Source organism: Macrobrachium nipponense, chromosome 5, assembly GCF_015104395.2.
Source record: "Macrobrachium nipponense isolate FS-2020 chromosome 5, ASM1510439v2, whole genome shotgun sequence".
NCBI lineage: Eukaryota > Metazoa > Arthropoda > Malacostraca > Decapoda > Palaemonidae > Macrobrachium > Macrobrachium nipponense.
In genome coordinates this window covers 78,416,924-78,433,744 of record NC_061107.1, presented here as the reverse complement: position 1 = coordinate 78,433,744, position 16,821 = coordinate 78,416,924, and the positions used below count along the sequence as shown (strand labels likewise).

The 16,821-nt window shown below is 33.5% G+C and overlaps 1 protein-coding gene across 9 annotated transcripts in view; it reads right to left on the bottom strand.

Annotated features, from left to right (window-relative positions):
• The window catches only part of LOC135215440 (endophilin-A-like), a 610,297-nt gene that overhangs the window by 83,164 nt on the left and 510,312 nt on the right, over window positions 1-16,821 (bottom strand). For all 9 annotated transcript variants that reach the window (XM_064250095.1, XM_064250096.1, XM_064250098.1 and 6 more), the window contains 2 exons: window positions 12,528-12,631; window positions 9,965-10,074 (listed from right to left, as the gene is read on the bottom strand). In XM_064250095.1, coding sequence (XP_064106165.1) covers window positions 9,965-10,074; window positions 12,528-12,631 — 214 coding nt within the window. The remainder of the gene's footprint in view (window positions 1-9,964; window positions 10,075-12,527; window positions 12,632-16,821) is intronic.

The following is a 16,821-nucleotide window of genomic DNA, read 5'->3' as shown; positions in this document are numbered from 1 at the left end:
GTCTCATGCTCATTCAGGATAAGGCTAAAAGCCTTTTTGATAGATGGAAGGCTAAAGGCTGGTGAAAGCACAGAAGATGAAACATTTGCTGCAAATCAAGGATGGTTTCATCGTTTCAAAAATGTGCTAATTTGCACCATGTGCCCGTTAGCAGTGAGTCAGTGAGCGCCAACAAAGCGGTCAAAAAATTTCCCAAGATACTCAAGGAAATAATTGATAAGGAAGGTTATACCCCTCAGCAAATTTTTGATATTGAAGAGACAGGCCTTTGGTGAAAAATGATCAGTGATGAAGCACCTCTGCCAAAACTAGGCCCAGGAGGGTGCCAGGAAGTGGCTGCTGATGATTCAACTAGTAGATGTGGATCAAGCAGACTCAATTCCTACTTTACAGAAATGGTTGGGCGCTGAGTGAAGCTCAAATTTGGGATTCATGTAGTGCAAGTCTCTCTCTCTCTCTCTCTCTCTCTCTCTCTCTCTCCTCTCTCTCTCTCTCTCTCTCTCTCTCTCTCTCTCTCTCTCTCTCTCTCACTTCTGTTACACACAGAATTGCTTCACTTTAATCTTTTGACCTTTTCTTTCTTAGTCAATATCTAGCAAGAAATGAGAAAAGCAAAAAAAAAAAATCCATATGACAATAACAAAATTTGAACCTGACACATTATCCATACGGCAACCAAGTCTTGGTAAAAACAGCTTGCCATGTCAATTATATTTGTCAACCATTAAGAATTTGAATCATTACTTACTACTTCCAAAAAACGTGTTATATTACTTTGTTTACATGTGCTTTTAATCTTTTAAGGCCAACCTCAGCTTCAAGCAATTGCTTCAATACTTTTAGGCTAGAATACATTGCTGCATACAAGGATTCCAGGCCAAATTCATGAAATCCAGGTAAGCAACTAATAAAGAAATAAAGGGGCAATGCACATCAAAATCATTTGAAAACATGTGAAAAAACTACTGTTACAAACTAGACATATTAGCTGACAAAAATACACAATGATTGCATGTACTGTATCTGAGTATAGCAATAAGTCATTAATATTCTAATTTTTCATGAATCATCAATAGTCATAATTATCAATTATACCAACATCAACCTGCTTATAATGGCTATTGACATCTAACACTTGTACAACATTGACAAAAAAAGTTCATGTGCCGCACTCAAAATTCCTGTATTCAATAAAAAATATAAAAATTAATTCTCTATTACCTTCAAATTAAAACAGGTTTAATATCTCTTTATATTTGTAGTCGTCTGGAATGGAGCCAAACATGACTCTGTGATTTATGCTTTTGTATACGTAATAACATACTATTTACTGTGTACCAAACCTAATTTTGATTGCAACCAATTATATCTTTACAATACTTTAGAAAGGCAACAGACTCTCATTGCCCAAATTTACTTTTAATAACATCAGTGGGAGTAGAGAAACTCACAGTAATAGAAAACCCCTGACAATAGTACTATAGTAGATTCACATCAATCGTGCATTTCACATCTAGGCCAGTCCCTTAAGACGCTCCTGATTGGCTGTTGATAAGCTAATCACAGGGCTGGAAACTCTCACTCTCTCTCAAGAGTTCACATAAGAAGGACTTATGTTCCACCTCTCCTGAGGGATACTTTTGAAAGACATATCAAACAGGAGACTTGGAACATACATCTTGCCTATGTGAACTCTGGAGAGAGACTGAGGGTTTCCAACCCCGTGATTGGCTTATCAACAGCCAATCAGGAGCATCGTAAGGGACTGCCCTAGACATCAAATGCACAGTTGATGTGAATCTACTATAGTACCTATCAGCAACATTTTACATTAGCAAAAGAAATGCTGGTAATTTTCAGTAGAATAAACACACAAAGATATATCAACAAATAAAAGCCAAATTCAGCTACAACTGAAACAAGATATTTGAACAACTAACTTAATGTGATATTATCAAGACAGATGATTAAGAACCAAACACTGCATTAATGATATTAACAATATTCTATATATTTATTTTAGATTTTGGAATTTAATCCATTTGGGAATAAATACAAAAATAATTGTAGTATACTATAATCATACCTTTGTCTGTTCTGGCTTTTAAATCCAATTTCATACAAAATATATTTATTACTAAAGAATATAACCAATACAGTAATCTGCATAGATATCATTTATATATGCTCTATACTAACTAGCCAATGTACTTCTTAAAGCTTCAGCAATTATTTAACATGATTCACACTTTTTTCTATTTGAAAAAAAATAATCTTAAACTAGACAGAACACAATTAATATTTTCTTTGACATTGTAGTTTTGGTCTACTGCAGTAACTGCAAAATTAGCAAATGTAGCTAGGCTGTATTTGATAAAAAATATCAAGAGTAAAATGTTGCAAGTGGATGATCATGCCTTAGCCACCCAAGATGAGCAATGTGGTTTTTACCAAAATTGTTTGCTAGTGGCACTTGGATGTATATCAACCAGTTTTTAAAGAGATAAGGCTTCCTTGTACACTTCAAAATAATCTACCAGTACATACTAAACTGAATATAAGCATAAACATTTTGATGAACCCCTGGTGAATCAGAAAAATCAATATATCTCAGAATTTTGTGTCATTATTTGACGTAAACCTTATCCATAAAATGTACTCTATCAAAACCTAAAAATCAACCTTTCAGTGAAAGCACTGGGTATTAAGTTATTTCTAGACTAGGAGTCCTACTTTAAATGTAAAAATTTCTTGAATATGTCATTACAAAACATTACAAAAAACATCATTGTTGGAAATCTGTCCATGACATGGAAAATGTAAGAATTAATAGCTCTTGTAAAGTGGCTTTTGACAAATTTAAAAGAACTTATGAATTTGACTAATTTTATTTAACTGTTTCTATTCATTCAAGTATTGAGGAGGGTTATCAAAATGATAATTCAAGAATTAACCCCAAATTATTTGAATCAAAATATGTTTTTAAAGATGTTTCCAGCACATTACTGAGAGTATACGAAGTTGACCCCTGCCTACGTATTTGTGGTTCTGGATTTATGGCTTCCTTTATTCGCAGCTTTTTCTGTGGAATGTATATCCACATTATTTGTGGAATTTTTCATAGAGAAATATTTACTAATTACTGTAATTTTCATATAATTTTTGTGACTAAATACTATTAACCCCTTAGAGGACCTATTTTTTTTAACATGTCAAAAAGATTCTAATTAGTATATTTTATTTATACTTAATTGAAAATATAAGTTGCTTAGACACTATACTTCTTAGTTTCAATATGAAATTATGATTATTTTATGTAAAATAGTGATTTTTAGAAACTCAATTTGAGAGATTTTTATGGTCATTAATGAGTTACCTCTACAATTATACCTATTTTGGTCTATCACAAGATATCTCGTACACTTAGTTTTAGTAATTTTGAAAATACGTATTGAATAAAAAACAAAAGAAAAAAGAAATAAAACAAACAGATTCCCAAAGTTACTACTGGAGAGCTAGTACTCATTGTGCGAACTTGGCGTAAAAGAAAAAATTATACTCGATGTATCAAGAGACTAACAAAAGAAACGACATCAGCGCAATAACTCAATGATATAACATATAACCAGTCATAAGATGATAAATATAACAACTAAACTTGCCTAAAAACAGGCGAAAAGAAGATATAAAACAAATGAACATAAAACAAATGAATGAAGTCTCAAGACTGCGGGTACTTGATGTATCAAAAAATAGTCAAGAGATTCGAAAACAAAAGACACAACAGCAATGTGCTACCATTGCCAAATCTATGATATAGCATGAGATACCTTGAATAAGCCTTAAAACAACACTGTGGTCATGAGACATCTCATATTAGTCCTATAATATTAGCATTTAACATTTTTACGAGATATCTCGTGGTAAGCCTAACATTTTTAGAACACTGATCACAAGATATCTCGGGTATGTCTAGTAGGGGATTAAAATAGGCAGGTATAAGCACTCCTAGAGGGGGGTTTTTGCTGTTTCAACTACCAAAACAGGCTATTATAAGTGTTTTTGGAGGGGAGTCAAGTAATCATGGATTTTAGCTATTCGTCGGGGGTAGTGGTCCCTATCGCCCCCCCCCCCCCCCCCCTCCCAGACACGGTCATCAAAACCACCAAGATTCAGGACGAATAATATTTCAGTGGAATGCTTTTTAAATCTATAAAATAAACAAACAAGTAATCATACTTAACATTAATGTTCATAAAGCCATTACAGTACTATCTGACTGAGAGCATCTGTCACCTATTATATTTCTCATACTCTTCAGTGCACAATATATTTCTTCTACAAAAATAAGTTCTTTAAACATACAGGAAAAAACGCTCATCACTTTCTAAGTCATTCACAGGGTAATTGACTCTGCCTTGGCCAGTGAGAAGGTGAAATTATTTATTCTGACTGAACTTCAGCAATATCTTGACATAAAAAAAACATACTCTGACCTAATCAACATAGTTTTAGGTACGTATTGTCCAGCAGTGTAAAAAATGGAGGTGATAATGTGATAATAGTAATCTGTAAGCCATAACCATAACTAGTAAAATAATATTTCCTTTAATTAAAGATAAAGAAAGAAAACCATGACTCAATTTCAAGCTTTGCACTAATTCACAAGCATAAAAATATGAGAAACAACTAAAACTAGAGAGCCTGTTCATATTCGAGCACAAGCTATGATGCAATACTAAGCAAGAAGGGCATGGTGTAGGGGTTCCATCAGCTCCTACAGTCAGCTTTTCTGAATGTTTAAAAAGAAAACATTTTTACTCTTTGTTAACTGTGGAAACCAGAAACTCTTAAGAATTTTATATACAACTCCACTGTATTCAAAGAAATATTTCAGATAACTCACCGACTTCAATATTTTCAAAGCTAAATAACAGCATGCACTAACCTTATTTTCTTATTTATTATGTACAGTGAAAAAGAAAAAAAACTTTACATTTCTCACTGAAAAGGAATTCTAAGTTTTACTGCTTAGATATCACAATCTGGTCTCTAGAAGGAAATCTCTAGGCTCTCACAAATAGGCTTCAGGGTCGTAACATACAAATAACTTATTAATGCCATTTTTGTGCTGAGCAGAAAAGTAAGAAAAAATCACCAATGGAACAGACAAGTAGCATTTAATTAGAAAGGCAACTGGAGTGCCTCCATCAAACACGATCGTTTGAAGTGCCATACACTTTCTGCTCTCCACAAATGGAGAAGAGATTTCTCATACACTGAATAAGAACAGTTTCAAGAGCACTGAAGACAAACATTTTTGATGAGACTAATTTTTATAAATTTCTCTGAAGTGATCACATGAAGAGTGTCATGTTAATAGTAAGAATTAAGTTATAGCATACAGCATTCACCAGCAGTAATAATCAATCATACAAGCATACACTTCCATAACACTTAGATTATCTTATCTCTAATATTAGAATCACTAACATCTGTATTATTCAATGGAAAATTGTGCTGTACAAGACTAAAAATTCAGGCTTACCTAAAAACTTTAATGCAAGTACTTTATTGAAAAATCTGAAGTTATCCATTTGTAAAAGAAATATACGTAACACACAAAAATATTATCTGGAACCATAACACAAAAAGGCTCCTTCCTCTATCAATATTTTAACTTGTCGTTTCTTTCTTGCTGTGCAGCTGATATCTATGTTACCATTCCTGGCAAGATTTACCTAATATGCTTGGCATGGTTTATCAATACTGCAATCGGAAAATATATAATTTCATATTTGGTAAGTGCAGCAAGACTCAAGATATTTTGTTTGCTCAGAAAACCAATAATAGGTGAAGAAAATAATAGTACATGCTACTATAAATCACAACATTTCAAATACACCAATGCATTTTTTTTTTCTTTGCTTTTCAAATGAAATCCAGACATCTGAACCCAACTAAACAAAGTACAGTATATAGCATTTTCACCAGATAAAAAAAAGGCCAGTGCCAGCTTATTGCTAAAATATAAATTGTACAAAAATCCCTTAAAAATAACACATTAGGTACAGTACTTTTCAAAATAACACATTAGGTACAGTACTTTCTCTGAAAAAGACCTAATAAAACTCCTGGTGTCCATTACATAAATTATTCTAAATACTATACCTTTTAATAACTAGTCAAACCAAAAAAGTACTATAACTATTGTAGTCAGATAACTAATTGCCAATGACAAAGCCAACTTTAAAAAAGAACCATCATTCAAGATCATAATCACTAATTAACCCTTAAACGCCGAAGGGGTATATTAAAAATCGTCTTCCGTGTGCCGAGGCGGTCTCAGAGTGAGCGCGGAAGCGGAAAAAATATTTTTATCAAAAAATCACAGCGCGCTAGTTTTCAAGATTAAGAGTTCATTTTTGGCTCCTTTTTTTGTCATTGCCTGAAGTTTAGTATGCAACCATCAGAAATGAAAAAAATTATCATTATCATATATAAATAATGCAATATATGATAGTGCAAAAACAAAATTTCATATATAATTGCATTCAAATTGCGCTATGTGCAAAACAGTTAAAGGTAACGAGTTAATTTGTTTTTCATTGTAATGATTACGATCATTTTGGTATATAACACATTGTAAAACAATCAAAGCAACACAGAAAAAATATTATCACAAAATAATGCATGAATTTGTAACGCACGGACGTAAACAAATATTTTTTTTGAAAATTCACCATAAATCTAAATATTGTCCTAGAGACTTCTTCCAATTTCTTTCAAAATAAAAAAAAGGATTGAATATTACTATACTGTAAGAGTATTAGCTTACAATTGCATTTTTTTTACCATATCTGACGAGTTAAGTTGACCGAATGTCGAATTTTTTTATATATTTATTTTTATATGCAATTACTTCGGAAATTAGAAAAGCTATAACCTTCAAATATTTTTTGTTTTATTCTACATGAAATTGCGCACATTTTCATATATAAAAATCTATGAAATGCCTAATATGAAATGGAGCAAATATTCCGAGAATGGGACGTACGCATTTCGGAGATTTGTGGCGGAGAATCCGTGCGCGGAGGGAAGGAAAGTTTTTTTTAAATTCACCATAAATCTAAATATTGTGCTAGAGACTTCGAATTTGTTTCAAGATAGAGATAAATGACTGAATATTACTAGACTGTAAGAGATTTAGCTTACAATTGCGTTTTTTGACCATTATATGCAAATATTCCAAAAATGAAAAAAGCTACAACCTTCAATTATTTTTTGTTGTATTCTATATGAAATTGCGCACATTTTCATATATAAAACTTTATGTAACGGCTAATTTAAAATGGTGCAAACATTACCACAATCGCACGTGTATGACAGGGGGGGGGGGGAAGAGTTACTGCGCGGACGTAAAGAAAATGTTATTTTTTTCATAAATTTACCATAAATCGAAATATTGTGCTAGAGACTTCTAATTTTGTTGCAAAATGAAGGTAAATAATTGAGTATTACTAGAATATAAGCGTTTTAGCTTACAATTGCGATTTTTTACCATTTTGGTAGAGTCAAAGTTGACCGAAGGTTGAAAATTTGTCACTTATCATTTTTTATATGAAAATATTCAAAATTGATAAAAGCTACAACCATGGGTTGTTTTTAGTTGTATTGTGCATGAAATTGTGCACATTTCCATATATAAAACTTTATGTAACGGCTAATTTTAAAATGGTGCAAACATTACCACAATCGTATGTATGATTTTTTTCGGAAGAGTTACCGCGCGGACGTAAGGAAAAAGTTTTTTCATAAATTCACCACAAATCGAAATATTGTGCTAGAGACTTCCAATTAGTTGCAAAATGAAGGTAAATGATTGAATATTACTAAAATATAAGAATTTTAGCTTACAATTGCATTTTTCGACCATTTAGGTAAAGTCAAAGTTGACCAAAGGTTGAAATTTTGGCACTTATCGTTATTTATATGAAAATATCTCAAATCTGATATAAGCTACAATCATGAGTAATTTTTTGTTGTATTTTACATAAAAATGCGCACATTTTCATATATAATACTCCATGTAACGGCTAATTTAAAAGGGTACAAAAATTATGTCAAAGTGACGAAATAATTTCAGAGATGTGTCACAGATACTTTTTAGTGCGGCAAGAAAGAAATTCGCACTTGCGCGCCTGCGTAACGATTGTAAACAAAACAACACCTTGATCCGTGAACTCCCAGCATCCCCCAAGGCGCGTGATTCAAGAGTTTTAGGCTGGTAGGCCTAAAAGTATTTTTCCGCAAATTTTTAAAAAAACTTTTGTATGTCGACGTAAATTACGTCCAGTCAGCACCCGAGAGACAAAAAATGTCGACGTTAAATACGTCCAGTCGGCGTTTAAGGGTTAACCTACCATTTTCTATAGGATAATACATGAAAATTTTCAACTGGACAACGCAACTAACATTTAAAGTAGTAGCAAACAATTAAACTGAGAGATAAGCAAATACGTATTGACACATTTTAGAGAAATGACAAGTAATTTAAAGCAGCGAACTACCCGAGTTACGATGCTAATTTAACTAATTCATCTTCAAAAGTTCACAGGCAAATCAGCTACTAAAGTTATGATCAATAACAAACACCAAAATTCATATTTTATATAGATACCTTAATCATACTTCTTTTTATAACCTGAAGCTAGTAAAATAAAACAAAACATTCTATTAAGTTTTGGATAAATCAAAATCAACATACATTCTACGGATTGCGTCAGAGGCATTTGATTATAGAAGTAGTCATAAAATAGGAAAAATAAAACCTGGTTTTTACAAAATATAAAAAGCTGCAAATACATAACTGCAAACAAAAGCAATGCTTTAATAAAACTTACTGCAGTAAATGCAAATCCGCAACATTTCAAATGACATTAAGAATTTGCTTAACCCTAGGGTAACAGGAAATGCTTCATTTCTCTTCACTGTCACTGAAGAGAAGACATGGATGGCAAACAGACAAAAGGAACAAAATGAATTGCACTATAACAAAGAAGTGCTGTTATGGACAGGTGGTACACTTTCACATTAGTAATAATTCAGTAATAAGTTATGAGGATCAAACAAATTTGTTGTAGTCTTGAAACTTAATGTTGTCAAGTCTCAAATTTCAGGTCCCAAGTATCATTTATTAATAAAGGTATAAAAAGGAAATGACGTACATCTTATTGCGTCTGAAATAGATAATATAGAAAATGAAGAAGAGATCTGAATTCATACAAGGAGTCACTTCAATCTGCTTCCTCAAGAGTTAACAAAAGACCATGCCCATCCTATGAAGGAAGCATAAGAGTACTTGCACTTGAAGAAAAAATAAACATCAAAGCCTGAAAATATGCAATGCTAAAACAACACACAAAATGTGTGCATATTACTGAGTATACCAGGAAACTTAAAAAAGATATAGAAAAGTGATTTACAAGGCTTTTCAATGAGGAGAGATACCATTCATGTGTTGTAATCAGTAAATACAAAAGTGAGTAGCATAATGAAAGCGATGATGCACAAAAAGACTGATTGATGACAATAAAACAGGATGATTGGCTAACCACAACATTCAAGCAGTCACACTCTCCTCTAATTATATAATCCTGATATTGAGATAATAAGCTATAGTACTGTTAAGAAACTGGGAAATAGATGTCATTCGCTGTAAACAATAAATACAACGGAATACAGATGTCTCAAGTACATGAATACCATACTGTATATATTAACTAGGGACGATACTCTCATCTAAAATATATTACATCTTCAATTAAGCTGATGTTTTCATTTGTTGAAATTTTCTTTAACATTTATGCCCTAGTAATATATACAATAACTTAACTACAACACTGTATAACAAAAAATGTTCTAAAGAGAAATATACAAATGAAGAACAGAAAAGGGGTCTTACCTGAAATATTTGTTGAAGGAAGGCCACCATTTAGTGTATCCATCACACCTAAATCAGACAGAGTTTTAGGTACAAACTCTGGCCTAGGAAGACTAGCAGCTTCATTCTTCCTGTAATGTATAACATTGCTATTAATGGAGACCACCAAAAACAATGTACACCTTATGTGTTAATTTATGAGAGCATCAGGAGTTTTCATAAACCAAAAAAGCTGAAAATGCTTCTCTAAACATGTACCATATTCACTCCTCTCAATGTAGGTTAGAGAGCAGCCATACACCACTTCAGAGATTTTTAATACCTAAAAAATCAAGCCTTTAGTATTAGGTTATTCAAACCTACTTTACTTTCAAATTATGTATTATTATTTCTAATTTTATGTGCTGTATGTATACATTTGTTAATACGTATAGTAAACACAACCTGACTTATCCTGTACAGCAATACTCAAAACTCATGCTACATGACTGTACCATAGGATTTCATTCAAAATTCAATAACTGGCAACCTAATATGCTCCATATTTATCTGGTATATCTATGCAAAAGCACGATTATTGCACACAATAAGGCTATACGTAATATGTTGCATAAGAGTGAAATCTGTCATATATTTCAAAACTGTAAGAAAATGTCATGTGCAGCCAAATTTCAGAAAAAACACTTACGAAACATTTTTGAAACTTTTGTTCACATATCGCTGATGCATTTGACCAAAACAAAGTCGTCATCAAACCTTGTTCAAATGTTAATTAAAAAAACGAAAAAAAAATTCATAACATCAATATTGCTTCCAAAGCAAGCATAAAATTTGAAATACAGTGTTCCCCCATATTTGCAGGGGATGCGTACAAGACCTTCCCGCAAATAGCTATAATCTGTGAATAGTTGAAACCCCTATAAAAATGCTTAAAACTGCCTATTTTGTTAATTAAAACTCAAGAAAAACCCACTGAAAATGTTTATAGTACTTGATTTTTTTAATGGTTTTATCACAAAAAGTGCATTTTATGATGAAACTGATAAAAAAAACGGGAATTAGTAGATATTTCTCATATACTAAACAGCGAAGACGTGAATTTTTCGCAAATAACGGGTAGATATGGTGCATAGAGAAATCTGCAAATACATTAGTCCGCAAATGCTGAGAGCGCGAATACGGGGGGTCCACTGCAGTCATATTTGATTGCTTTTACACTTCAATGTTCAAAAAATGTAAATACTATGTATGTATACTATACAAAAGTAGAATGCGCCCACTGACATCATGGGAGGAGAGCATGTGTGATGCAACCATTACAGTGTTGGTGCAACAACTACCTGGTGTAACATAGGTCTACAATGAGTAGCGGCAATGAGATTATCTTGAAAACATTTATCTTATATTTGTTAGAGGAATATTTAGATTCTCATACAAAATTATTTGTTATACTATTTCTTAAATATACTTAAAAATGATGGCATACTAGCAAATATTCGCCTTTGCAATTATTCTTTTGTCAAAGCTAAGATTTTGTTCCTTAGGCCTAGGTGTATAAGATTTCTTTACTTTACACTTAGCATTTACATCTCTCTATTAACAATTTCTGGCCAGAAAGCCAATGAGGTTATCTACATATTCTATACATCAAGTTACCTTATGAAAGAATAAATTATACACCAAAAGAGAGCAGAAGGACTTTTAAGAAAATAATATTTTAAGGCAGTTGAAAAAAAAAAAGGTGTTCCATTTGCCTTGATATTAATACTCATATTTTGATTAATAGCCATCTTCTTCATATAATCAAAATTATCATCTTTTATTCCTGAAAGAACAGGTAATCTCTATAAACAAATTCATTAGTAACAGAGATTACATGTCAGAAGGCTTAGATTATTTTTTTAGGCCTATAAATAATTTTGCAACGTCCAGACAGCTTGAACACAACCTAAGACTTCAACATTCAAAGAAAACTTGTTGTAATTCATATTCCTAATTTGAAAATGTTGTTACAATGCCTGTTGAACTTATTAGGTCTACTGTTACAATGCTGCAGAGGTAGTTACGTTGACCAGCCCGAGGAGCATGTACTTTGAACTAAGCAATGTGAAAAAAAAAATCAGTTAAAATCACACGGATTACGAATTATACAATGCATAAAATGCATCATATTTATATAACCATAAGGGAAATAGTGCTAGCTGTGAATTCACAAACTTTTCGACATGTATGGCATTAGAAAAAAAATAGAAGTTTAACACTACTTTGGAACGTCACGTTGAGTCTGAGAATCTGGACAATACAAAAAGAATGTCACATGAGATTTGAGCATCACTGTACATGGGCTTCTTAAAATGCATAAAAATTAAGTTCAGTTTAAATGTAAATTTCTTATCAGCACTTGCTATTAAAAATTGTCACACTACTTTCCATTATTTTTTCTTACATTATGGAAAATAAGCATAAGTTCATCTCTTGTCAGCTATATCGGCATGATGCATCCACAAAGCATAATAACAGTCAAAAAATAAGAAAATTTAAAATTTATTCCATTACTCAATTATATTATTCAATAAAATCTTACTTTTCCTGAAGAGTTGTAGCAAGAACTTCAAGGATTTCAGTACACTGTCTGTGGTAGTCCACCAAATTTTCTGCAAAGGTGGCTAGCTGAGATATTTGTTCCACCTGAAAGGAAAACAAAATTTGACTGAACATTTAATAATTAATAAAATTTCCACAGACTAAGTACTAATATAGAATGATAAAAATTACCACTTACAGCACACACCATAAATATGACCTGAGATGTGCTATATGAGAACAACCTGCAGGCTTGGCAAGAGGATTTACAATTTCGCATCAAATTCTTATAAACCAAGGAAAATCACTTTTAAAAAAGAAGACATGGTATTAAAATGCTATTGCACTCAAAAGTCCTAAATGAAAACTAGTACATACAATAACAAAAATATTGCACTACACACCTTGCATGTTTAATAAAGACATTTCTTTCACAAGAATTTAAAATATAAAACTTAATACAAATGAGGATTTGTTCTTTCTTCTTGAATGAGTTATGATTCTCTTATGTGTGCCTTCAAAGTTTTGAGTTTAGCTACTTGCGGATTCTATGTCTTATTAACATGAGTACCCGAAAACCAAAACATATACTTTATAACAAAGTTAGGAAATTAGCACTACAGAAAATATTGAGCTATTAAATTCAAACTGATGCACAATACTCTATGTACTGGATTTTATCATACACAAAAATTGTAAAACACACTTTCAAGGGTTATTGATAATAGATACCTTTTTGAGTTTCTTTTGATGTCTCTATGACTAACAAAAAATGTTACAGAATTGCCCGTTTCTATCAAATCTCTTTAATATCAAGTAAAACCTGATCTAGTTTTTGTGCCACTTTTACTTTGAGACTTTAATAGAACAGTCTAGAGCTTGTAAGAGTATAGGTACTGATGCCATTGCAAACTAACTACATTACACAATCATTTATGTTAAAAAATGTATGTTACAGTATACTTCTCAATGAGAAAAAAAAGTTAATTCTAAAAGGAAGAATCTTGAGGATCAAACTGGGCTCATGCACTACACAAACAAGATTTAAGATATAAAAATATTTATTTGCTGTTTAATGTCCAAATATGCAAGGAGGATATGTACAACAGAGAATAATGATAATTTAGTTAATCATAAAATGTAGTTTAACCAGATCACTCGGCTAAAAATCTTAGCTCTCACGACATTGGATAAAAGGGTTTACTACTACCGTAATCAGATAAAAGAGATTAAGATTAATAAGTTAAAGCTTCACACAAACTTTTAACTGTAAGTGACAAAAAGAGCTGAAGGTTTTCAAAAAATTTCTTCCAGGTATTTGTAAGCAATACTTATCATCCATTGCTGATTGGAGTCTGGGCATTCACAGACAATGCTTAATGTTAAATGTTATGCTGTACTGCATTCTCTACAGACTAGCGCTTGAGCATGAGAGGTGACCATGTGTCAAGTGGGTGTGTCCAATTCTTAGATGTCTTCTGCACTTTTTTTTTGTTTGTTCTGATGACCAACTCACCCCTGCTGTAGGTTCAATCTGACTTCATTAATCATCATTTATTTATTTCATCATTCCACATTTCAGGTATTTGTGTGCAATACTTGTCATCCATTGCTGATCAGCTGATTGGAGTCTGGGCATTCACAGAAAATGCTTAATGTTAAATGTTATGCTGTATATTGTATTCTCTACAGAATAGAGCTTCAGCATGAAAGGTGACCATGTGTCAAATGGGTGTGTCCAATTCTTAAATGTCTTCTGCACTTTTTTTCTGATGACTGCCTTACCCCTGCTGTATGTTTAATCCGATTTAATTAATTATTTACCTATTTATTTCATCATTCCACATTTATAGACATTTATTCCAAACACTGAACCTGAGTGATGTTATGCATGTACGTATTAGTTTATAAGAATTATAAGTTTAATATAGTCATACTCACTGTAGACTTGGTTGTGCTATCGACATCTTCATCTTCCTTCAATGCCTACATGAGCTGGGATTTAGTGTTGTTCAACAATCGTGTCAGGGTTTTAAATTAATGGAAGAAGTGTTTTTCAATATTGGGTCTATGACAGGAAGAGGAAGAGAGTTGGCAGGATTGATGAGGATAAAGAGAGTGGATATTTTGTGTGTGCAGGAAACTCGATGGAAGGGTAATAAAGCTAAAGAACTGGGGGATGGCTACAAGCTAATCTATAGTGGAGCAAATGAGCAGGGTAGGAATGGCGTTGGTGTAGTGTTGTCGGGGGAAATGAAGAATGCAGTGACGGAAGTGAGTAGAAAGAATGATCGCATTATGAGAGTGAAGATATGTTTGTGGAGGGAAACAATGAACATCATTAGCGCTTATGCTCCACAAGTGGCTGCACAGAGGAAGAAAAGAGCCGTTTTTGGAACGAAATGAGTGAGGTAACGCAAGAACTGGAAGAGCAGGAGAGGACTGTAGTGGGGGCAGACTTTAATGGACATGTCGGAAATGAAAAGGATGTAATTGAACGTGTGCATGGAGGACATGGGATTGGGGAGAGAAACCCAGAAGGAGAGAGTATAGTGGACTTTGCCGTGTCCTTTGATATGGCAATAGTGAACACATTCTTCAAAAAGAAGAGGGAGCACTTGATAACATACAGGAGTGGCGGTAGGTGCACACAAATAGATTACCTCCTTTACAATAGATCAAGGCTGGTGGAAGTTAGGAATTGTAAAGTTATCCCAGGTGACCACGTGGCCCCCCAACATAGGCTCCTTTGTATGGATTTAAGGATGAAAAGAGAAAGAAAATGAAAATGAATGGGGTAAAGAAAATCAAGTGGTATAAATTGTTAGGGAGGGAGAATGATAAGAAGAGAGAGTTCAAGAGAAGAGTGCTGGGAGAGGTGATCTGGGAATTGAAGATGTGGGAGAATGGTGGAGGCATAATGCATCAGTGATTAGAAGACATGGAAAGGAGATACTAGGGGAAACATCTGGAATAGTATGGGAGGAAAAGGAGAGCTGGTGGTGGGGAGAAGAGGTGGGGGAAGTGGTGAAGGGTAAAAGGGAGGCAAAGAAGAGATTTGAAGAGTCACAGCTGGAGGAGGACAGAGAAAGATTAAGAGAAAGAAACAAAGAAGTAAAAAGGGTGGTAGCTCAAGCTAAGGCAAGGGCATATGAGGAGGTTTATAATGAACTGGAAACCAAGGAAGGGTTGAGTAAGATGCTCAAACTGTCAAAAGTAAGAAATAAAAGAACAAGGACATCACCCATATTAAGCAAATGAAAGATAGGAATGGTACGGTCATAAAAAAGGAAGAAGACATCCTGAAAAGATGGAAAGAGTATTTCGAACAACTGCTAAATGAAGAAAATGAAAGACTTGTAAGAGAGGATGGACAAGTAAACATGGGAATTGTAATGGGGAAATCTAGGGATAAAGAATGAGGAATGGGAAGGCAACAGGACCTGACTTAATCCCAGTCGAAGTTTGGAAAGCCTTAGGAGAGGAAGGGGTAGACATCTTGTATGATCTGATGGTAAAAATATTCGAACAGGAAAAGATACCAGAAGAATGGCGGGAAAGCATATTGATACCTATATTTAAAGGTAAAGGTGATATCCAGGAATGCAGTAATTATAGAGGTATAAAACTAATGTCTCACACGTTGAAGATTTTGGAAAGAATAATAGATAGCAGGCTGAGAGAGGAAGTTAGAATAGGGAAGGAACAGTTAGGATTTATGAAGGGAAGCGGCACAACGGATGGAATATTTTGCATAAGGCAGCTAATGGAGAAATTCAGAGAAAAACAACGAGACCTGCATTTGGTATTCATAGACCTTGAAAAGGCCTATGACAGAGTGCCAAGGCAAGAAATATGGAGATGTTTGTGGGAGAAGAATGGTGCCGGAAAAGTATGTCAGAATTATTCAAGAGATGTACAGGAATGTGTATATTAGAGTGAGGAGTAGTGTTGGAGAGACGGATGGATTTGAGATAGGAGTGGGACTACACCAGGGGTCAGCACTTAGCCCATTCATCTTCAACATCGTGATGGATGTAATGACCAGGGATGTTAGAGAAGCAGTGCCATGGTGCATATTATACGCTGATGACATTGTGTTGTGTTCAGAGGGGAAGGAGGAGTTGGAGGGGAGGTTGGAGAGGTGGAGAGCAGCACTTGAGGAGAGAGGAATGAGAATAAGCAGATCAAAAACCGAATATATGTGTTCTAGTATTACTGAGGATGGTGGAAGTAGCATAAGATTGGATGGGGAAGAAATAAAGAAAGTACAGAAGTTCAAGTACTTAGGGTCC